This window comes from Xyrauchen texanus, chromosome 27 (genome assembly GCF_025860055.1).
Source record: "Xyrauchen texanus isolate HMW12.3.18 chromosome 27, RBS_HiC_50CHRs, whole genome shotgun sequence".
Taxonomy (NCBI): domain Eukaryota; kingdom Metazoa; phylum Chordata; class Actinopteri; order Cypriniformes; family Catostomidae; genus Xyrauchen; species Xyrauchen texanus.
Window position 1 is genome coordinate 1,260,408 of NC_068302.1, and position 24,981 is coordinate 1,285,388.

Here is a 24,981-nt window from a genome sequence, read left to right on the forward strand (position 1 = left end):
GCAACTGAATTCGTCCATCTGTCCAAGGTGGGCTTATTATAAGAACTTTTCGAAGGACACGTCTACTGTGTCAGATGGACAATTTAAGCATCTTACTTTGGTTTTGTCGCGTCAAACACAGCGTTTTTAGGTCGCTGTGGCAAGTTGGTCAACGTAGTTTGAAAAACATGTCCTGAGACCTCTGCATTTAGACTTGTGCTCCTTCCAACTGTGTTTGAATGCAAGAATGTGTCCTCATCTTGTGCTGTCTGCTGTCAGTAAGTGTGTTTTGTTATATGTACAGCTGGAGTTGCTCTTACTGCCCCCTGCTGACTGAAACTTATAAAATTGTGACGGTGGTACTACAAGCTTGAATTAACACCTTAAATCAACAGCCCTAGTTAAAATAAACACTGCTTCCACAGAATAGCCAAAAACGTTACATGTGTAAACTTGAGACTGATTAAATCGCTTGCTTATCTTGCCTGGGCAAATTTACAGATTTACAAATTTAAGCAACCAAATTGGCCCGGGTTGCTATGGAGGGTAGAGTCACATGGGGTAACCTCCTCATAGTCGCTATAATGTGGTTCTCTCTCTCGGTGGGGCACGTGGTGATTTGTGTCTGGATGCCGCGGAGAACAGCGTGAAGCCTCCACATGTGCTACATCTCCACAGTAACTTGCTCAACAAGCCATGTGATAAGATGTGTGGATTGACTGTCTCAGACATGGAGGCAACTGAGATTCGTCCTCCGCCACCCGGATTGAGGCGAGTCACTACACCACCACGAGGACATAGAGCACGTTGGGAATTGGGCGTTCCAAACTGGGAGAAAATCTAATTATTTTTAAATAAAGGATGATTAAGTATACAGCTCAAATAATAAACATTTTGAACAGAAGAATTAATATGCTTCAATAAAACGTTTAGCTTCATATTTCTGCTTTTAAAGCCTCTGGTACAGTAGCCCCACAGACTTCCATTGTTAGTGCATCACTGTAAACAAAATTATTGTATTTTTTTACAAACTGATGGATGAGCTGAATGTAGTTTCTGTGGTTTCAACAATCACAGATGCAGCATGGTGATTAGACGGTGATGTATCGTACATGTATCGTACATGTAGTACATGCCTTTATTTTCATGATTTTATTTCTTCTAGAGTTGTCCCCACAAGTAGGCCAACTGCAGTCCTCAATAGGCCATCTACAGAAAAAGCAAGCCCCCTCCCAGACCATGCCACGCCCAGCTCCCACAGAGGCCCCACCCCTACTCTTCAGCCACGCCCAGAAAGCCCACAGCACATAAACCCCAAGGTATTGGATTGGATGCACTCTGTTGTTCACCAAATATTCTTGTGACAAATCAATTGAAAGGCATTTTCTATATGGCAGATTTCACACAAATGCACTTAAAAAAAATCCAGAGATCAAGGCAAATTTGCCACTGATTATTTTCACATGAAAATGAGCTTTGCAGTAAACTCTTCCTTGTCACCAAAGGTTTGTTGCAGGTTCACCACTACCGGTGATGAGATGCAAGCTTCTGGCAAACATTTGGCGAGAATCAAAAGCTCGTTTGCATGTGAAAATAATGAGCGGCACATTCAATTCAACAACGACAGTTCATAGTGACCATATCTGCAAAGCTCCAAAAATGACACCTTAAAGGAGCATACGACTTCCGTGGGATATTCCAAGCCATGTGATAACTTTGTGTGAGAGAAAGGCCCAAATTGAAGTTGTTATTCACAGAAAATCTTCCCCTTCGTCGCAGCTCTCGGTGTTAGATGTGTCACGTCACTGATGTTTGACCATAGTTGATTTGCAAACTTTTGCGATTGGAGGGGAAGATTTTCAGTGAATAGCAATGTAAATTCTGTATGTTCTGTAGTTGTATGGACTTCTCAAATGATCATTTTATGGTGCTTTTTTCTCCTTTTTGGAGCTTCACAGACGTGCCCACTTTATTTGAAAAAGCAGCATGAAGATTCTTTGTATTATAAAGAAACAATAAGGGCATCTGGGTTAGGAACAACTTAAGGTTGAGTAAATAATGACAAATTTTTGGCATAGTATCACTTTATTGGTTCTCTTCTTGAATGTATGTATATGTATTTGCAAAGAGCGCTTGCATGGATATTAATGTGTGTGGTTTATAGAGGGCAAAACAGACAGAGGAAGGAAGTGCAGAGCGCTAAGACTATCTGCTTCCTGAATTCAGCTTCATTTATTAAATGACATCATAATGGTATTACATTCGGTTACATGCAGCTCATCAAATATACACTCTACAAATTCATACTAGTTTAAGGCATGTTAAACGTTTATGAAGATGCACAATCCATCTTTTTGTCTTTGTTGTGTATGTACTTGTATCTAGCTCTGTAACCACAACACTTTTCACATGCTCATCTCCACTTCCTGTTCTCAAATCAGGAAGCTGCCATTTGATTTCGGACAGCTGAAGTATCTACAGCTTTCTTTTATAGTTTGTTTGTTGTCTCGTTTCTTTGTTTGCATTCATATTGCACCAGTGGACTTGGATTGATCAGTATGGAGGGTGCCTCTCTGGGGTGTGAATGGAGGAAATGCAAGTGGTTCATTGTGACGGTGACTAATCGTGTGTGAACGTTTTGTCTGTGTCACTTAGTGAGCCCTAAGCCTGTGCACCTGCTGCAACGGGGTCACATCCCCCCAACATCGTCTCGCCCAATCCCAAACCCTCCTCCAAAACCAGGAGCAAGTGTGGGGCAAGTCATCGAGAACATCCAGAACTCCTGGTAAGATTCAAGTGTGTGTTTTAAAGCAGTGATACTGACCATGTTTTTGTGTTTTAGATTGTAAGTGTTATTATAAATGTTTACTACATAGCAAACATTATTATTACTATTGCTCATAGTTAGCATCAGTGAAGTATACAAACCCCTAGCCCTAAGTAATAGACTACGACGCATAACTCGTCCAAGCTGTTTGTGGTACAGACATCAATGATGCCTCAAATCATGTGGCTGTGACCAAATTGACATTATTCATCTGGCAGACATTAAAATGGGTTAAAAAAAAAACCCATAGACTTACACTGGCGGCCAAAAGTTTGGAATAATGTACAGATTTTGCTCTTATGGAAAGAAATTCAACTGATCACAATGTATAGTCAGGACATTAATAACATAAACTATTACTATTACAATTTGAAAACAAATAAACTACTTTAAAGAGTTCTCATTATAAAATTCTCCACAATGCAGCAATGTCAGCTTTACTGATTCTTGATATTCTAGCTTTCAGTTTGTCCAGATACTCAGGTGACCTTTCACCCCACACTTCCTGTAAAGCACTTGGTGAATTAAAATACCAATTGCCTTCCGAAACAGCAAAATCTGTACATTATTCCAAACGTTTGTAGTAAACATTAAAGGAGTGACCAAGACATATCTAATGGCTCCTACACACTACACGACTTTCAAAGACGTTGTATCGTGGTACTGTTCATATCACACAACTGTCTGTCTTGTCACTGAAGTCGTAGCGTTTTCAAATTACATGACAAATCGGCGACAGTGGTGAACACATTACAAAACACTTCACTATTGACGAATCACCTACGACTCTGCCTGGACTCCAAATTACGTTTCCCAACAGAGTACACGCGAGAAGTGATACGAGATACGAAAACAAATGCATGATCATACTGTATGTTATGCATTTCAGAGTATGATGAGTATGTTTTTAATAATATATTTTATTAGTTACAATATGAAAAATCACCTCCTCCTGAAAAATCTTCCTATTTGCTGACCTGACTGTCCAAGAGAATTGGCGATTTCTCTCCAACTCTTCTCTTTCTCCACCCGGTTGTGGAACAGTTCAGAGGACACATCAAATAGGCACTGGTGCTCCTGCCAATGTTCCACTAACTGTTTCCACATTTCTTCGGTCCAATTAAAGTTTCTTGATACTGCAGCCATGCTAGTTGATGTTCTGTTGCAGGTACATCAACCACCCAGAACAGCTGATCAACTGCATAGCAATACTCTTACAACCATCTAAAACACCATAGGAGCCTCATTGCAACAAATTAAAAACCACGCGGAACACCTTCACAACTGCATAGCAATGCACTAGCAACCACTCAGAACACCCTAGAAACCACATAGAAATTAAACACCTTCCCAACCACATAGCATTGCCCTAGCAACACTCTAGAATCGTGACAGCAATTTTGCACTGGCAAACAAAACACTTCCAGTATCTTTATGTGTAACACATATATTGCTTTTTTTAATTCACTGAGAGTTTTAATAAGATACTAAACCTTTTTTGTTGTAACTTAATCCATGAAGTATTATTGTATTTTTAATCTTAAGGTTTCCATTTGTGGGTGTTTGGCTAAGCCTCAAGTGGCATGTCAACATGGAGTCTCAATCTACTTCACAATCTGAAATGAGCGGTCAGCCTCAGGTCACAGGGTCAACTGCACAGGATTCTGGGGAGTTATGCTCTATGGGTGGGTTTGAACTGAAACCCTCTGATATCACAGAACTTTTGGCTTTGTCCAGCTTAAACTCCTTACAAGAAGACTGCGTGAATGACATCAAAATGACAGACGAACTTCAAAAAGAGCATACGAAACATAGCAGCAGTGTTTTGGAGAATATTCATAGTGATTTACATGGTGACCACAATGATGAGAGCAGTAACCACAGAGACACGGAGTCCAAGGGGCCCCTACTCAAGGGCCCATGTGAGTCTCAGGATCATGAAGGGATGGAAAAGAACAGAAAGATCCCGAATCGTGACAGTGGGATTGATAGCCCCTCTTGCGGAGCAGAGGGGGAGGTTTTCCCAAATGAGGACCCTATTGAGGAGGAGGACCGGAATGATAGCATTGCCACGGAAACGGAGAGTATGTCATGTGTCACCACTAGCAACAAATGGGACTCAACGCAGGATGAAGACAGTGATTTGGATGAAGGGAGCGGTGAAGATCCGGAGATCCTGGAACACAAAGTAAGAATATTGATTAATAGAAAGTTCTTTAGGGGGTTTTGAAGAAATTGCATTTATGTTGCTAACAAGTTACTAGATAAGGACTGCAACACTTTTCCGATTGGTCAGGCAGGTACACTCACATACTTGTAGTAGTTGTAATTCTTATTTAGCATCGTGTTAGCAACATACATTATTTTAAAACACAGCTGCTTCAAAATTCACGTTTGAGGTATGACTGTGTAATTTATGTTGTAGAAAAAAATGTCCAAGCATCTTCAAGTAAAGTTTATCCCAGACCAAATTAACAAAGGCGAATCAGCCTCATGCCTTCATCTACAAATTGATGTCACAGCTAAACAGCTCTATTCAAGCTAGTCCCACATAGCCAGACCCATATGTCAGGGGTCTATAGCTGCTTCAATTGCATAGAGCCTAAGTACAGCACAGAAAACCTAATTATAAATGAATATGAATTTCACATACATAACTAAGTAAACAAAGTGGAATATGCAGCTCTGCTCATGGATATCCACTTTACGTTCTGCTATGTGCCTCAAACGAAACTCTGAATATCTTTAAATATTCAATGTCATTAACCTGGTAATCTTGGGCAAATTCTGAGATTATTTTGTCCTCCAAAGCACTCATTGTATCAACACAGAACCTTGTGAACACGACTTACTGATTCCAGATGAACTGATAAATGTCCAGTGTGTGTATTCTTGCAGAAGTTCTGTTGAACCAGCCAATCAGATTTGTGCTGATTGTTCGAGAAAGCCTTTTCCAGTTTTATGTGCTATAAGCATCAGATGGTTAGTACTCTGTGACTGTGGGCATGCCGTCTGAGGCTGAGACGATGTTCAAGCTTTTAGTACCACATTCATGTGGTACAGACAACAAAACACACTTACTGACAGCAGACAGCACAAGAGGAGGACGTGTTCTTGTGTTCAAACACAGCTGGATGCAGCTCTACTCAGAAAAACACATCTTGAGACCTTTACTTTCTGTTTCAAACTACGTTTTACTTGACACACCATCCTAAAAATGCTGCGTTTATGAAAGACCAAAATCTCCAAAACTGTTTGTCAAAATTTTTATCAAACAACATTTCAAACCAGCCATAACATTTGAAGACAACAATGGTATAATAAATTGTGCTTCTTTAGCTCAAATCATGCTAAAAATGATAGTTTTGTAGCTGGTCTAGAAAATAACCCACCTCATCCTTATAGCATATAGGTATGATGATACTTTAATAAGCATAAACAATATACAACACACACACATATTGTTTAAAATAGTGCATTTTTTATTAGTTAAGATAATGCTTTTTGTGATTTGTAATGAACATTTTTCTCATGTATCATAGAAACTAAATGTGTGACATTTCTCAGATGATCGTATGCATCAGTTATGTGTCATAATTAGAGTATAAGGAAGTGAATATTTGCTGTATTCTCACTGTGTGTGTGTGTGTGTGTGTGTGTGTGTGTGTGTGGGCATGTTTACGAGGACAATTGTTTAGGTTACAAACTGGTAATTACAAGGGTATTATGCTATAAATGTGGTTTATGAGGACATTTCTAGTGTCCCCATAATTCAAATCTCTTAAAAAAATCATACTAAACAATATTTTATTGAAAATGTAAAAATACGGAAAGTTTTCTGTGAGGGTTAGGTTTAGGGGTTGTGTTAGGTTTAGGGGTTGTGTTGGGTTTAGGGGTTGTGTTAGGTTTAGGGGTTGTGTTGGGTTTAGGGGATTGTGTTGGCTTTAGGGGTTGTGTTAGGTTTAGGGAGTTGTGTTAGGTTTAGGGGTTGTGTTGGGTTTAGGGGTTGTGTTAGGTTTAGGGAGTTGTGTTGGGTTTAGGGGATTGTGTTGGATTTAGGGGTTGTGTTAGGTTTAGGGAGTTGTGTTGGGTTTAGGGGATTGTGTTGGGTTTAGGGGTTGTGTTAGGTTTAGGGGTTGTGTTGGGTTTAGGGGTTGTGTTTGGTTTGGTTTAGGGGTTGTGTTGGGTTTAGGGAGTTGTGTTAGGTTTAGGGAGTTGTGTTAGGTTTAGGGAGTTGTGTTAGGTTTTGGGGTTGTGTTGGGTTTAGGGGTTTGTTTTAGGTTTAGGGGATGTGTTGGGTTTAGCGGTTGTGTTTGGTTTGGTTTAGGGTTTAGGGGTTGTGTTAGGTTTAGGGGTTGTGTTGGGTTTAGGGGTTGTGTTGGGTTTAGGGGATGTGTTGGGTTTAGGGGTTGTGTAGGGTTTAGCGGTTGTGTTAGGTTTAGGGTGTTGTGTTAGGTTTAGGGGTTGTGTTAGGTTTAGGGGTTGTGTTGGGTTTAGGGGTTGTGTTGGGTTTAGGGGATGTGTTGGGTTTAGGGGTTGTGTAGGGTTTAGGGGTTGTGTTGGGTTTAGGGGTTGTGTTAGGTTTAGGGGTTGTGTTGGGTTTAGGGGTTGTGTTGGGTTTAGGGGTTGTGTTGGGTTTAGGGGATGTGTTGGGTTTAGGGGTTGTGTAGGGTTTAGCGGTTGTGTTAGGTTTAGGGTGTTGTGTTAGGTTTAGGGGTTGTGTTGGGTTTAGGGGGTTGTGTTAGGTTTAGGGGTTGTGTTGGGTTTAGGGGTTGGGTTGGGTTTAGGGGTTGTGTTGGTTTTAGGGGTTGTGTTATGTTTAGGGGTTGGGTTGGGTTTAAGGGTTGTGTTGGGTTTAGGGGTTGTGTTAGGTTTAGGGGGTTGTGTTAGGTTTAGGTGTTGGGTTGGGTTTAGGGGTTGTGTTGGGTTTAGGGGTTGTGTTATGTTTAGGGGTTGTGTTGGGTTTAGGGGATGTGTTGGCTTAGTGGATGTGTTGGGATTAGTGGTTGGGTTGGGTTTAGGGGATGTGTTGGGTTTAGTGGATGTGTTGGGTTTACTGGATGTGTTGGGTTTAGGGGTTGTGTTGGGTTTATTGGATGTGTTGGGTTTAGTGGATGTGTTGGGTTTAGGGGTTGTGTTGGGTTTAGGGGTTGTGTTGGGTTTAGTGGTTGTGTTGGGTTTAGGGGTTGTGTTGGGTTTAGTGGATGTGTTGGGTTTAGTGGATGTGTTGGGTTTAGGGGTTGTGTTGGGTTTAGGGGTTGTGTTGGGTTTAGTGGTTGTGTTGGGTTTAGTGGTTGTGTTGGGTTTAGGGGTTGTGTTGGGTTTAGGGGTTGTGTTGGGTTTAGGGGTTGTGTTGGGTTTAGTGGTTGTGTTTGGTTTAGGGGATGTGTTGAGTTTAGCGGTTGTGTTGGGTTTAGGGGTTGTGTTTGGTTTGGGGGTTGTGTTGGGTTTAGGGGTTGTGTTTGGTTTAGGGGTTGTGTTGGGTTTAGGAGTTGTGTTGGGTTTAGGAGATGTGTTAGGTTTAGGGGGTTGTGTTGGGTTTTTGGGGTTGTGTTAGGTTTAGGGGTTGTGTTGGGTTTAGGAGATGTGTTAGGTTTAGGGGTTGTGTTGGGTTTTTGGGGTTGTGTTAGGTTTAGGGGTTGTGTTGGGTTTAGGAGATGTGTTAGGTTTAGGGGTTGTGTTGGGTTTTTGGGGTTGTGTTAGGTTTAGGGGTTGGGTTGGGTTTAGGGGTTGTGTTGGGTTTAGGGGTTGTGTTATGTTTAGGGGTTGTGTTGGGTTTAGGGGATGTGTTGGCTTAGTGGATGTGTTGGGATTAGTGGTTGGGTTGGGTTTAGGGGATGTGTTGGGTTTAGTGGATGTGTTGGGTTTACTGGATGTGTTGGGTTTAGGGGTTGTGTTGGGTTTATTGGATGTGTTGGGTTTAGTGGATGTGTTGGGTTTAGGGGTTGTGTTGGGTTTAGGGGTTGTGTTGGGTTTAGTGGTTGTGTTGGGTTTAGGGGTTGTGTTGGGTTTAGTGGATGTGTTGGGTTTAGTGGATGTGTTGGGTTTAGGGGTTGTGTTGGGTTTAGGGGTTGTGTTGGGTTTAGTGGTTGTGTTGGGTTTAGTGGTTGTGTTGGGTTTAGGGGTTGTGTTGGGTTTAGGGGTTGTGTTGGGTTTAGTGGTTGTGTTTGGTTTAGGGGATGTGTTGAGTTTAGCGGTTGTGTTGGGTTTAGGGGTTGTGTTTGGTTTGGGGGTTGTGTTGGGTTTAGGGGTTGTGTTTGGTTTAGGGGTTGTGTTGGGTTTAGGAGTTGTGTTGGGTTTAGGAGATGTGTTAGGTTTAGGGGTTGTGTTGGGTTTTTGGGGTTGTGTTAGGTTTAGGGGTTGTGTTGGGTTTAGGAGATGTGTTAGGTTTAGGGGTTGTGTTGGGTTTTTGGGGTTGTGTTAGGTTTAGGGGTTGTGTTGGGTTTAGGAGATGTGTTAGGTTTAGGGGTTGTGTTGGGTTTTTGGGGTTGTGTTAGGTTTAGGGGTTGTGTTGGGTTTTTGGGGTTGTGTTAGGTTTAGGGGTTGTGTTGGGTTTTTGGGGTTGTGTTAGGTTTAGGGGTTGTGTTGGGTTTTTGGGGTTGTGTTAGGTTTAGGGGTTGTGTTGGGTTTTTGGGGTTGTGTTAGGTTTAGGGGTTGTGTTGGGTTTTTGAGGTTGTGTTAGGTTTAGGGGATATAATCTATAGTTTGTACAGTATAAAAATGATTAAGTCTAAGGAAAGTCATTATAATGATAGGTAGACCAACATGTGTGTGTGTGTCCAAGAAGAATATTAAACTCATAATAAAGCATATTACATTTATACAGTTTACTTTTATATTAAGTTCACAGAAACCTAAACTATAGAGCTGTGAACTGATTACATTTTGTGTCAGATCAGTCTCAGATGCAGAGGCAATTGAGATTTGCCCTCCGCCACCCGGATTGAGGCGAGTCACTTCGAGGACTTAGAGCGCAATGGGAATTGGGGAGAAAATAAGAAACTAATTTGTCAAATAATTACGTGAAAAAATTGATTAATAAATGAAAATAATCGCATATATATATTTTTGTCATGAGAGGCCCCAAAATAAAATAATTTAAGATATATTAATTAATTATAAATAAATCGATTTAAAAAACTCTAAATATAATATACACAAATATAATTACTTTGATGATTAAAATTCATTGCATTTTTGTGGCAGATGAGCAAAGCATTAATTAGACAACGCAAAAAGAGATTTAGATGTCAATATATTGTTTATTTCCATTTCATTAAACATAAGACATTGGCCTACAGTCCACAGAAATCCATTTTACAATTGAGTTCATCAAACTGTCTGAGATGGTCGTATTATAAGGGCTTGTCTAAGAATGCATCTACTGTACTGTATGTACACATGTGTCAAATGGAGACTTTTAAAGTGTCTCACTTGAGGCGTTGCATCATAAACACAACATTTATATTATGCTGTGTCAGGTTAAACATAGTAAAAAAATAAAGTCTCGAGACCCCTGCATTGGCAGTTGTGCTCCGTCCAGCTGTGTTTGAACACAAGAACGTGTCCTCATTCCTTATTATGGTCAGGGGACATGATTAATACTGTTCATTTTTCAATGCATTATTTCTTGTCTAATTACTTTAACACATTAAATCAACAGCCCTAGTCTGTATTGAATTGTTAAACATGTGCTGTGACTATAGTGAATCGCTAAAGGCATTAAGCGTCTATAATTGAAAATGCTCACATGACAGCATGCAATTTTACATCCCAACAAGGGTGAGGCACTGTATAATCTTCTGTGACACCGTCATCTTACCCAACAGGTTCCCCTGCTTCCCGACTCACACATGTTTTCATGGATAAGAGAAAGCAGGGTATTTTCTGGGCTCGCAAATACATTTACACACGCACAAACACACTGGCATTATTCATTTCTGTCATTAGACATGCAGTCTCAAGTGAATTGCATGAAGTATCAAGTGCTTCAAAAGAAAGCAGCAGTACGTCACAGTGGGCGACGCTGAAGGGTGTTTTGTGTCGTTAAGGCGTGACAGGACATAAGCTTTGTGTCTGCTCAGCAAGAATCACTATACACACCTAGATATTATGAGCACAATACATACACACACCCTGATACACCCATAATACACACCAGAAACTGTCAGTCTGTTCTCGTTCAGTGCAGGAATGCTCATCCATTGTGCAGAAATACACACACACACAAAAGCTGTCTGCACAAACAGAAACACCTCTCGTTTCCTATGTTTCCTGCCAGTGACGTTCACGTGTTTTCAGAGGAAAGTGTGTGTGTGTGTGTGTGTGTGTGAACAGCTGACATGTTGATGTGTTTTTACATTTTTTTATTCGCTTTGGCTCAATTCTCGAAATTAGATTTTTTTTTTCTCATAACAAAGAGTTCAAATCTCTGAACAATTAGTTTCTTGTTCACACCAGATTTGAATTTCTTATTCATTAAAGCACGTGTTTTAGCAAAAGAGTAAGCACAATTGACTACAATTGGCACAATATCTAAATGCACGTGTCTTGCTGATCAAAACTGATTTTTGATTCTCAGTGAAACTGTCCCGCTTCACAACTTCTAAACATTCTTTCATTGTGTGAGCATCACATGCACAATGATCCATTCAGTAATCGAAATCTGTCAGAAATACATGTATATTCCATAAATATCTATGACATGTGATGTTTGTGATGTCTGCTAAATCTCTGGCCAGACCAACAAGAGCGACAGGATGTGTAAAGTACTGTGTGGAGGTACAATTGATAGTTTTTTACAGAACTACCGTGGGGGTTTTTCATTGTTGCTGTTTATTTTTTATTTTGTTTTCTGTATGGATGGATTTTGTGGCAATTTTCTGTTCTCTATATATGACTTTGCACGTTATATAGGTATATAGGTATTTTATTTAGTTGTGTTGTCTCATGTGGTTCTGTGTTTGTCCTATGTTGTTTTTATGTAGCACCATGGTCCTGGAGGAACGTTGTCTCATTTCACTGTGTACTGTACTAACTGTATATGGTTGAACGACAATAAAAATAACACTTGACTTGACTGCATGTAAAAAATGTGTAAAAATGGACATGCAAATGTGAATGTTCACACATTGCTACACAAATTCATGTACTGTATAGCCTACATACAAATGTCCAATCCTTTTTCTGTGTACTACAGTACTGTACTGGATTGACTTTCCCCAGTAACTTTTACCTACTGATGAAATCGGCATCTAACATTCGGCTAGACAAAAAAATAGAAATGAAATTTGTATACAACAAACATTTTCAGGGTCGACTGCAGTAGTGAAAAAACATCTAAACAATTTGACCAGTACGGCTCACATGATGACAAAAAAACCTTTTCGTTTTGTGGCAAGTTTTGAAAAACTGTACGTTTTAAAGCATGAATGAAATGTTTTGGGTGAGTTACTACATTTTGCAGACATGCAATAGATTTGTGATGTCCCATAAAACAGTTGTGAGTTTAGAGAATGTTAAGACTGTTTCAGAAAACATGCCAAAGCGATTGAGAAAAACTGTAATAGACGGAATGTCACAGGATGTGGTACGAGCTGCTCATCACAAATAAGTGCATGTGTACGCTGTTATTTTTGCCTGTGAGTGACAGATGCTGTTTTTGTACTGTGCATTTGGCTGATTGACATTAAAGCATGAATATTTATAATAATCAACATCTATACAGAAGATATAGAGAAGTCTTTCATGTTTTGCAAGGTTTGTATTGCAAACTGTCAGACCATATGGATAAATCTCACTAAAACATGTCGGAAATAAAATCAAAATAATAATATTATGAAATTGTATTTCGTACAAAGGTCATTTAGGTGACATTTTTAAGACCATTAAGATGTTTTTTTTTTTTTTTGCATTGTGACATTATTTTCATGACCATTCAGCACTTTTTTGTTACTGTAATGCATCTAATTATTTGTATTTTTTTAATTTCCTATTATTCCCAATGGTGATTCTCATTCTCAGTTCTCATTAGATTCCAGATTCCTGTAGTCACGCAAAACCAGATGACTAACAGACTACACCTAACCAGCAGACATCTAGAAAAGTAGTTCCTAAATGATTTAGACATGACAGCTCATCATTTCCTGAACGTTTTAAGTAATCACTTTAACAAAAAACAAGCTTCACATTTCTGCTTTTAAACACCCTGGAGCGCTTGCCCCACAGACTTCCATTGGACCAGTGGAAAGTGTATTTACTGTAAATATCATTTGTGTTTATTTTTACAAGCTGTTAGACGAGTCAACATTTTTACATGTGGTTATCAATGGCAGTCCACTGTCGATAGAGCTTAAGTTGTAACTCAAACAATATTGTCAGACTAACGTTTTAGTTCATAAAAAAGTTTTACATCAGTTGTTACATCATAGAAAAGAACAGAAAAAACGATTCGTTTATACTTCTCAAAAACAGATAGAATAGATGTTCAACAATTTTATTTACTGTATGTAAAGCAGTTCAATGGGAAGGAGGAAGCGAGAACCGGCCTGGCGATATAAACAATAATTTAATGATTAACTTAAACAAAAGACAAACACACACACAAGACGGACATGTCCGTAAACGATCTCTCTCTCGTCGCACCTCCGTCCGCAGTCGGCCTTTATGCCTCTCGGAGGCTTAATTAGCCTGATAAGGGACCAGGTGTGTATAATCACAACCCGGCCCGCCCTCTGCCCTGTCACACTGTATTATTAGAATGGTCTTGGGGAAATGCATTATTTGTCTCCCACTTGAAGTTTGCAAATCATCCCTCTGACATTTTACCCTTTGACTTTATCACTGTTGGCCTGCAGACAAGGCATTATTTTCAATCGTGGCATACATTAAAATTGCACAATGATGTCTCAAAGATATTTTAGTACTACTAGATCTTACACAACTGACCATGACAATCTTTTAAAGAGTGTGTTATCTCAGGGAGAGAACTTTTCTGCTAATATTGGTAGTTATTTCTCATTGCCAGTACCTGTTAATTATGGTGTTCCACAAGGTTCTGTTTTAGGGCCTCTTTTGTTTTCACTCTATACAAGCTTCCATTCGGCTCTATTTTTTAAATGTGTAATCTTTCATATCATTGTTACGCCAACGACTCATTATTTTATCTGCAAGTCAGATCAGACTGTAGTTGCACACTTGGTAATCTTTTTAACTGCCTTACTGATATCAGTAATGGACTGAATTAAATTTCCATCAGCACATTGAAAACAAAACCGAAGTAATTGTTTTCAATTCTCCTGCCTCAGTTACCACTGTTGGTAACCGGATATGTCCCTTTACTGCTAAACTGCCTAATAACGTCAAAAATGGCAGTGTCATTCTGGACTCCTCTTTGGCCTTCTACAAGCAGGTTACTGCTGTCGTTAAGGGCAGCTTTTTCTTTTCTTCAATTTTCAAGATAAAAATATTCCTCCATGCGCTTATTTCATCTTGTTTAGATTATTGAAATCCTTTGAGCTGTTTTATTGACGTACAGTACTGTCACATTTACCAACTTAATTGTTCAGTTTTCAATATATTCTTAAATGTGCTACTGGAAAAACTGTGTTATTATTTATTTTTTATATTAATATATATACATACAAATTACATTTAAACAATGTAACTTTTCAAGTGTTTCTTAATTAACATTGCTCCAATATTTTAAAGTAATTATTCAAGAGCCAGTAATAAATTAGAGAACTGAGTAAATATTGCTTTGTTTTTTCAGTAAGAGCAGCAATTAAACGTAAAAAAGCATCATATAAAAACATTAAAAGTAATCTTGTGCAAAATAAGATTAATACGATTTTTATATCATTAGATATACATAAATATTTGATTGATACAATCAAACCCATCATTGAAATGTATTGGGCTTTCAGTAACTGGAGTTATCCAGAGGACAGTGAGTGCTTTTTATTTTTCTGGACAATATTGTTGTTTTACTGTACCATGGGATACGAGCGTTCAATAGAGTTCAATAGTGCCCACTTTTTCAGCTCTCTGGGTTCTGGAAGTATTTGTACCATACATTTTTTGAACACGCTTCACACCTTCATGCTTTAACACCTTCAACACAAGCATGAAGCACAACTTTGACCTCTTTCTCTCTGTGTGTCTCTCAGGGTTTGCAGTGTGACTCTCAGAAGTTGTTGAATATTGCTAAAGAGTTGCTTCAAACAGAAGAAGCTTATGTCAAAAGACTCAATTTGCTTGACCAGGTAACACACACACACACACACACACACACACACACACACACAGAAGATCTTCATGTGGATAGATGACACCGTGTTAACCTGTGTGTGTGTGTGCAGGTGTTCTGTGCTCGTCTGACGGAATCAGGCATCCCTGCTGATGTCATCACTGGAATCTTCTCCAACATCTCCTGCATTCACCGCTTTCACCATCAGTTCCTGCTGCCTGATCTGCACACACGCATAACACAGGAGTGGTGAGAACACACACACACACACACACACACACACACACACACACACACACACAGAGACACAGACACAGACATACACACACAAACAGACATAGACATACAAACACAAACACACACACACACATACACAAACACAAACATACACACTTACACACACACACACACACACACACAAACATACACACACACACACACACAAACATAAACACACACATACATTTTAAAACTATTATGATCATTAGAATTATAATAAATGAATCACCCCCTCCCCTTCTGCAGTTGACATTTAATTTATATTTGTATGTTATATAAATGTTTCACTGTTTTGTTTGCATGACAAATTCCAGTACTCGGCTACTCCTAACATCTTGGACACCAAGAGCGCCTTACATGGGCAGTTATAAGACAGACATGTTCACAAGTCCCTTGACTAAAAAGTCGTCTTTTTTTTTTTTTACTTTTTAAACTGTCTACTTTAAGGGATTGCCTTATTTATTTATTTGTGTCTAGTAAAGTACTTCATGTTTTACTTTAATCATGGATTTTATTTTAATTCAGGAAATAATCAATGAACTATCCATTTTTCATTTTATTTTGTATTTTTTGCATGAAATGAGAACAGCTTTTACACAGAAGGAAATCTAGTTTGTCCATAAATCTTTAGGGCTTTAAACCCTTTATTCTATTTTGCATTTGCCCTTATGAAAATGTACCCTAGTTTATATAGTTTAAACAGAGGTATTTGTAACAAGACCATGGTAACCTCAGGTAAAATCAAGCATGGATCGTCACTATCATGGAAAAATGTAACATTATTTCTATAAAACAAACGTTGGCATTTTTGTAAAGCAAATCAGTATCCTAAACACATTTAAAACTATACATACAAAATTAAATCAAATAAAAAACATTTATAAACAGCCATACTTGTAACAAAAATGTATGATATTCCCTCACTTCCCTAATGTAGCCTATTATAAATTTAATAGAGCTATAGTAGTAATATAATATTTATTATGAATGTACTATAATACTATAGTCAATACAGTTAGTGTTAGAGTAAATTCATGATAAAGATGATGATGTGTGAAAAGTCTGTGCATGTCACGGGTGGTTTGTCATGCTAGTTTGCTCACAGAGAGGTTTACACCAGAGAATGCTGTGTGAATTCAAATATTTCCATGACTCGTGCTGTTCTTCTCACTGGTCCTCACAGCGCTGTAATGTAAGCTGTGAGGTTGAACGCTCCAGACGGTCCACGGACACGTAAGAGCAGCTGCTCTGCGCTTGGGCTGCTTTGTCCATTGATCCGGGTAGCGAAAAGCGCTGTATCATTTCACGTTTGAAGCATACGCCATAGACGTTTTGTATCTGTGCCTGTGCAGCACACTCTGTGTTTAGACTGCAATTAATACATATAATGCTTCCTGCCTCATTCTATAAATGGAATCCACATGAGATCAATAAGATGCTGTTTTAACCACTCAATGATAATTGAAAGTAAGATATATGCAGTAGATGAGTCATTTGTTATGTTTACATATTGCATTTATGGCACTAATGCTAATGCTAGCCTAATAACCTTGGCCATAGAATGCATCTGTTACTCTCTTTATTGTATTTTATGAAGGAAATTGTGAAAATACTCCACATAAGATCATAGTTGGGTTTTTTTTGTGTAAAGAATGTAATTTAATTTAATACTACTGCAAAGGAAAAGGGTGAACAATCATTATCACCACGCTGTAAGATCACTTCAAACTAAATTTCCAATAAAATGACATAAAAGGTGAGTTTCACATAAACGTTATGATTCAGCTCCACATCTTTCAGCCATTCAAAGCTCTCACAGTGTATGGTAAAGTCTTTGAAGGGAATAGGGCATAGGGATGATCACTACTGAATGAAACGCACACAAGTGTTGTTGTTGTTGCGCTTCTTCTTTCTGCTTTGTGTTGTGTTCAACTTCAGGGTTAAGCACACATTGCAGCAGCTCTGTTTCTCGGAGCATGCACATAATGCCGAGGCCTATTGTGGTTCGAGTAACAGGTGTACATGCTAGAACGAGCCGATCTACAATTGCATTATGTAGGTCTGTTACTTTAATTTCACAAAAAACACGTTTACATGACATTTAAAAAATATGTTGTGTACAAATATATAATGCTTTAATCTGACTGAAAACAAACTTTTATAGTGCATTTAATTATCAAGCTTAATTTTCCGGCGAGTAGCGCTGCAGCATCGCAAAACACTTAATTTGTTACTTGGTATTGTGAACACAGTAATAGAGTCGAGGAAGAAGTAAAACAACTCAACTAACCATCCTCTAACATGTAGCTCTGAGAAGACAGAATCATTTATGTGAATCGTTTAAATTTTTTTGGATAGTTCATGTAAATAAACTGGTTAAAATAAACTGTTCTCTTATACTTAGCATTGAGAAGTGATTCGGTTCTTTTGGTCGGTTCATGTGAATGAATTAATTCACTTAAATTATTTACTGATTGACTTGAACCCCACGCAACCTTAAATAGACACTTCTTCTTTTTAAGTGAATTATTAACTGTATTGCTGATTATCACTATATTTTGTTTCAGTTATAAAAATAGGGTGGTTTCTAGTTTATTTATTTGATATATATGTATGTTTAATTTAATATTGTCACCCTATTTGTTTAAACCATTACAAAAAGTATCCATGATTTTACTATAGTAATATTGTAATAGACTAGTAACGTCATGGTTACTGTCGTAACTTCCTTTCCCTGAGGGAGGGAACGAGACGAAGTCTTCATTCATGTGTCGAATGAAGAGATCCCAGGAGGGGAACAGGGTTGGCCGGGGAGGGTTCAGTCTCCGGGCGCCTCTAAGGAACCTGATAATCAAGTCATGCTTACCCAAGGACTTGCCATCTACTGCGTCGTGGTGGGCCGGTGTTGCAGTTGCCAGGGATGTGAGTGGCGTGCAGCGACCTGAGTCGCAGCTGACTCCAAAGGAGGAGATGGCTTGCAAGTTGTGACATGTGACGAGAGCGCACGACGCCTTGGCGATTTATGTATGCTACCGTTGTGGTGCTGTCTGAATGGATCAAGACGTACTTGCCCCGAATTAGCAGGAGAATCCGAGCAAGAGATACAGCCAGCAACTTTAGGCAGTTGATGTGCCAACGCAGCTGGTGTACTGTCCAGGAGCCAGCAGTGTGCCCATTGCACACAGCCCACCAACCCCATTGAGAGGCATCTGTGGTGACCATGACACATCGGGACACCTGCTGCAAGGGCACTCCAGTCTAAAGAAAGCAGAGGTCTGTCCAAGGCTTGAAAGTCTGATGGCAGGAGGGGGTGATTGTCACACGGTATGTGCCCTGGCGCCATGCCCATCTTGGGACTCGAGTCTGCAGCCAGTGCTGAAGCGGTCTCATATGCTTTAACTCGAGCGCCGCGCCTGAGGATGCCAAATGCCCCAGGAGCCTCTGGAATTGTTTTAGAGGAACCGCCGCGCTCGTTGGTGAGATGCGCTGTCATTAAGACATGCCTAGAAAAGATGTGCAGCGAATGAAAGTAATGAAAATAAGGATTCTCCTCCTGGCCCTCCACTGGGGGATGGAGTGGTCTTGGTACCAGCTATGGAGCAAAAATCTGACTGCCTGGGTCGCCCGTCTCAGGAGCGCTTCGGAGCTTTCCTGGTCCTGGAAATGGTTCTGGAGACAGGGGACGTAAGCCATCTGCGAGGTGCTTGTCGCTGGGGCTGAGAGCTGGGCCCAGGTTGAGGCAGAGCTGCCTGTGGTTTAGTCGCATGGGGACGCCCTCGGCCAGCAGGCAGGGCGCGCTGGCTTGTGGCGCCGTGGCATGATGTGGGATATTGCCTCCATCTGCTTCTCCACCACCGAGAACTGCTGGGCAAAGTCATCGACAGTGTCGCTGAAGAGGCCAAGCTGGGAGACGGGGGCATTGAGAAACCTTTACTACGATCGGCATGTAAAATACAAGGCGGGCGATTTAGTACTCGTTGATGACCCGGCCAACAAGCATAACAAACTACGTCCCCGATGGGTGGGTCCTTATGAGGTTTTGCATTCAATAACACCCCCTGGTGGTTTAAACCCCGTGGATTTTGCAGTTCGTGATACTTCCAAAACACACTCCAAAACAAAAGTCATTCACTATAATCGCATGAAGCCATACATCACTGATTATTTACAAACACACACTCCCCCCTCACCTCTGTTAACTGTCAAACCAAACACCCTGAACACGCTATCAGGTCTCCTCCCGCCCCATATCACGCCAATGAACCCGGGAACCCCCACTGCACGTTTGCCGCAAGCACCCCAGCCTTTAACGGGGCACGGACCGGTACTGGAGGTTTCAACAGACAATGCAACAGACATTTGCCCCGCACCATCCTTGGTACAGCCCCCCCCAAATGCAACCTTCAATGGTAGTGGGAGTACCCACTGGTGCCCCAGTGTCCCCTGTCACACAGACATCCACACCACATGCACGTACCAGGACACGTCGGACACCAGCTTACTTGAAAGACTTTCAGATGTACTAAGTGGTGTGCGCTTTGTACTGATGTTACTTTTGTTTCTGCCGTTATACTGTACGCAGATAGTTTAATGGTATTTTTTTTATATATACCACTGTAAATTGTATTGAAGCATATTGGGTTAATGGTTCACATGGTTATACAGTAGTGAAAAAAGAAACCGTTGTAAGTTATGTTAAATTCACTGTTATCACTGTGTTCTCTTATGGGATAGTGACAAGGTACAATAGAAATGAGGACATTGCGGAAGTGGCATTCTCCTTGAGAAAGAAGAGCCGCGACCGCAGCGCTGCCATGGTCATGTTCTCGCAGTGAGTACATGAACCATCTGCGAACGCCACCGCAGTGTGATTGCTGCCCAGGCACACGAGGCAGCGGTCTTGGAGAGATATCGACCGCATCCAGGAACTGCACAGAGGCAGAAAGGCATCTTGAAAAAGACGCGTCCTGAAAAGGACGTTCAACACCTGCTCGTGTATTGGTCTTTTACGAGTGAAAATAAACTCTTTTAGGAGGGGAAAACACACTTTTAGGCAATGAAAAACGCTGTTGAAGTACCCAGGGGCGTGGACTGCGCAGCGTGCAGAGAGAGAGAACGCCAGCTGGAAATGCGCCGTAGATCCAACAGCAGTGCTTCTCGCCAGTCGAGGTGAGTGGAACAGTGGTGAACTTTGTTGCACAAAATGTGACTGACAGACACACGCCCGCTTCCCTTTGTACCTGTATGTCCGGGGACGGGACATGCAAATTCTGTCTGGCAATTTCACATTGGTCCTATCTCAAGTTCAGAGGTATGCGAAGGAAGACCCCTTGTGTCACTTCATTCGACACAAGTGACAGAAGGGGAACCATGGTTAATTTCCATAAGGGAATGTCACCCTTAATAATTACTAGGTTAAGCTGTAATTCAGAACTGATTGCAGAATTAAATGAGATCATATGATTGTTAAATATATAAAAAAATGTCTTTAAATAGTTTCAATGTATTTAGTTAGTTACCTTTTGATAGTAGCTTGTTAGCTAACTATTTGACTGTATAACTTTAAGTTATCTTGAGTAGCTTGAGAATACACAATTTCAACATAGAGTCCCCAACACTGCTAGTGTAGTTTGTGTGGTGATGAGACACTAAAAAGTTGCTTTAAAGTCATTGAAAAATGGCAAGGGAAAAATGAAGTTAAAAGCATAATTTGCTAACAGATGCCATCTTTCATTTGGGAGATTTTTTCAGAGCCTGCATGTGTGTGTGTTGCTTTGATCTTTAAACAGTTTAATAGTTTAGCAAGTGTAGATTGTTTTCCTTAAAATAAAATTAAATAAAATAAAAACCAATGCTATTGTAACCATCATTTAAAACATGTGTGTGTGTGTGTGTGTGTGTGTGTGTGTGTCAGGAGCAGCAATCCTCGCATTGGGGACATCCTGCAGAAATTAGCCCCGTTTCTGAAGATGTACGGCGAGTACGTGAAGAACTTTGATCGGGCTATGGAGCTGGTGAGCACATGGACGCAGCGATCTGCTCACTTCAAAAGTGTCGTACAAAACATTCAGGTCAGAGCCAGTGTACTACACACTACAGAGGATTTCACTTCCTGTATATTAGACTGTGACTTTGGGTCTATTCCAAAACTTGGTGAGCTTCATTACGGTCTCATGCCTACATAGTCAGCTGTCTTCTATGGAAACATTCAGGTATCAACTGTGTGTGTGTCATTCAAGTAGCACTCCTCACGAGAGGCTCAACTCAAAACTAGAAATGCACCGAAACCCAAAATTCTGTATACACTGGGCCGAAAATGATCATTTTAAATGAATATTTGTTGAAATAATTAAATTCTATATGTTATTATTAGGGATGCACCAAAACCAATTAAATATATATATATATATATATATAAAATAGAGGAGACAAAAAAATATTAAATAAAACCTTAATTGTTAACTATACTGGATAACACAGCAGCAAAATGAACAGTAATTCCAGTGATAATGAAGCCAGTTGATTTTATTTTTCACATTGTAGTTGCACCGGGAATTAATTCTTTAGTGGATCTCATTTGTACTCAGTCAATTTCTATTATTGTAATTTGTTATTCACTCACTGAGCACTTTTAGGGACACCTGTACACCTACTTATTAATGCAATTGTCTAATTAGCCATTCGAATGGCAGCAGTGCATAACATCATGCAGATACGGGTCAGGAGCTTCAGTTAATGTTCACATCAACCATCAGAATGGGGAAAAATGGGATCTCAGTGATTTGGACTGTGGCATGTTTGTTGGTGCCAGATGGGCTAGTTTGAGTATTTCTGGGTTTTCACACACAACAGTCTCTAGAATTTACTCAGAATGGTGCCAAAAACAAAAATCATCCAGTGAGTGGCAGTTCTGTGGACGGAAATGCCTTGTTGATGAGAGACGTCAACAGAGAATGACCAGACTGGTTTGAACTGATAAAGTCTACTGTAACTCAGATAACCACTCTGTACAATTGTGATGAGAAGAATATCATCTTAGATTGCACAACATGTCAAGCCTTGAGGCGAATGGGCAACAACAGCAGAACAACACGCCAGGCATTTTATTAGGACCAAAGTTCTAGCCTAAATAAAGTGCTCAGTGAGTTAAAATATATTAATAATAATAATATAATTACATTATAAAATAAAACAATTTCAATTGTAATATCTTGACTTTAAACCCCTCTGGCTTTTATTTTGGTGGAACACTCCACCAAGTATATTCTTGAATACTTCTTAAATGTATTTTTCCATCAAGCGTATCATGGCACACTCTGGGATGCATACGATGCTATCTTAGAATTTGTCCAAAAGAAGATATTTTTGAGGCAGCATAATTAAAATACCTACCTAATGGAACAGCCTTCACTTCAGAAGCGTGCTTATGATGTCTAAAAAATGCCTCCTCAGTGGCAGCTCACTAGGTTTTCAAACAGACCCTCTGTCTCAAAACTGCTCTCTGAAAACCTGTGTGTGTGTGTGTGTGTGTGTGTGTGTGTGTGTGTGTATACAGAAGCAGGATGTGTGTGGTAACTTGACTTTGCAGCATCATATGTTGGAGCCAGTGCAGCGTATTCCCCGTTACGAGCTCCTTCTGAAAGATTACTTGAAGAAACTGCCAGACAGTGCTCCGGACCGAAAAGACGCTCAAAGTGAGTGTTCAAAACATGTTAAAAACACATTAGTGGTGTGTGTGTGTGTGTTTCTGTGTGTTGTTACTCTGTTACTTCCCCCTGCCTTAATATGAACTACAACCACACAGTCAATAGAAATGCGCTAATTAAATTGCATTTAGAGAAGTTTATTGTGTTGCTGAAACGTTACCTCATAGGTTTCATTATAAATGCACTAATACACGCATGTGTGTTTCCTTTTTTACAAACTGACCTGTTAAGTCTAAGCAACCTGGAATACTCTATTTACTTCAATTAAAATGACTCAAACCTCTACATTTATAATATGAATTCATTAGGGCCGTCAATCAATTCAAGATTTTAATAAAATGAATGACACGACACGCTGAATCCAATTAATTGTGTATATCAATATCAGCTTAGAAAGAGAATTTAATATAAACAGAATAATTCAAATAATTCTAAATATACTATATTTAGATAATCAATTCAGATTGAAATATATTGCATTATTGTGCAGGAGTAAAGCATGTTTATGTTTATTGTTTGTGTAATACTCAAATATGTAGGTCTGGATGAATCCGGCATTATTATGCGTGGGTTCTTGGCTATTTTCCTTGGTTGTTATGGCCACTGAATAGAGGAGTCAGACCAAGACTTCTGTGCTCCAAACTCAGGGTTTATTTCAACATTTCTCACAACTTCTCTCCACCTCGTTCCACCCGATTACCTCGTGCCTTTCTCACCTCTTCCTCTCCTCTCTTCCTCTTCCCATCTCAGTTTTCCTACGCTCGCGATATCTCGCGTACAATCTAACTTTATTTAAACCTTTTAATTTCTGTTCTTACATTTGTTTTAGGCCCATATCATTGACCATAAGCCTGCAGTCCAGAACAATCCATTCTTGCAGTCGAGTTTTCACAGGACGTGTTCTTGCGTTCCTTCTGCACTATTTTTAATTGTCGGTCTGTGTACATATGAGTCAGACTGAGAGTTTTTGGAGCATCTCTCTGGTTTTTAGTCATAAACTGAGCGTTTTTAGGGCACTGTGTCAAGTTAATAGTAGCTGAAACTGTGAAAATGGCATCTGGAGATCCCTGCGTTCTGTTGTGTTTTGTCCAGCTGTCAAGAAAGGGTCCTCATTCTGTGTGTGCGCTGCATGTGAGGTTTGTTGAGGCACGCTGACTGCCCCCTGCTGACGCTTCTCGTAAAAACATGAACTCTGTATTTCAAGCTTGAATTGCTCTGGTGACAGGAAAACATGCACTATTTTATGCAGTTTAAATCAAAAGTCAGGTGACATGATTAATTGCGTTAATTATTTATTTATATTAAATGAACGTGTTAAATCGACAGCACTCTAATTAACTGGATAATTGACCAATATCCCAGGAAACTCATTTCTTACATGGCTGTGCTAGTTATGTGTCCCTCATATCTCCTCATAATTTTAACTCAGCATCAATATTTCAATATTTATGTCCATGTCCATTTAATTGGCAAGTTGCCATGTAATAAGAAGAATAATGTTTAGTCAAGTGATTATTATCGCAAAATAAACCCCTTCGGGGGTTGCATGTAAGGTGATGTGCATGTATAATTGCTATTATATTTATATATTATATTACTTTAACCCTTCTGTGGTCTTGCAGAACTTTTGAAAAACAGGTCAAAATGACCCACAAGACCAAGGAAGGGTTAAATGTGGCTCTTCTAATCAGATTTCAGAGCCATATCCCCCAAAAAGAAAAGCAGACTGCTGAAATGTTGATGTTTGAACTCTTCCTGTGTCTTTCAGATGCTCTTGAGTTGATCTCAACCGCTGCAAACCACTCCAACGCTGCCATCAGGAAAATGGTTCGAGTGATGTTCTTCTCTTCCTTCTATGTATCAGTCTATTTCTATCTGACAGACAAGATATAACGTTTCCATTTCCTGTCTGTGTTTCCCCTGTGTGAAAGTGCTCAATATTA

General features: G+C 39.8%; 1 protein-coding gene across 3 annotated transcripts in view; it reads left to right on the forward strand.

The window, feature by feature from the left end:
• LOC127620638 (FYVE, RhoGEF and PH domain-containing protein 3-like) overlaps positions 1-24,981 on the forward strand; it is a 64,070-nt gene that overhangs the window by 13,530 nt on the left and 25,559 nt on the right. For all 3 annotated transcript variants that reach the window (XM_052093837.1, XM_052093838.1, XM_052093839.1), the window contains 8 exons: positions 1,145-1,298; positions 2,635-2,764; positions 4,352-4,994; positions 14,974-15,069; positions 15,166-15,302; positions 21,247-21,403; positions 22,888-23,026; positions 24,807-24,865. In XM_052093837.1, coding sequence (XP_051949797.1) covers positions 4,398-4,994; positions 14,974-15,069; positions 15,166-15,302; positions 21,247-21,403; positions 22,888-23,026; positions 24,807-24,865 — 1,185 coding nt within the window. In that variant the 5' untranslated portion in view covers positions 1,145-1,298; positions 2,635-2,764; positions 4,352-4,397. The remainder of the gene's footprint in view (positions 1-1,144; positions 1,299-2,634; positions 2,765-4,351; positions 4,995-14,973; positions 15,070-15,165; positions 15,303-21,246; positions 21,404-22,887; positions 23,027-24,806; positions 24,866-24,981) is intronic.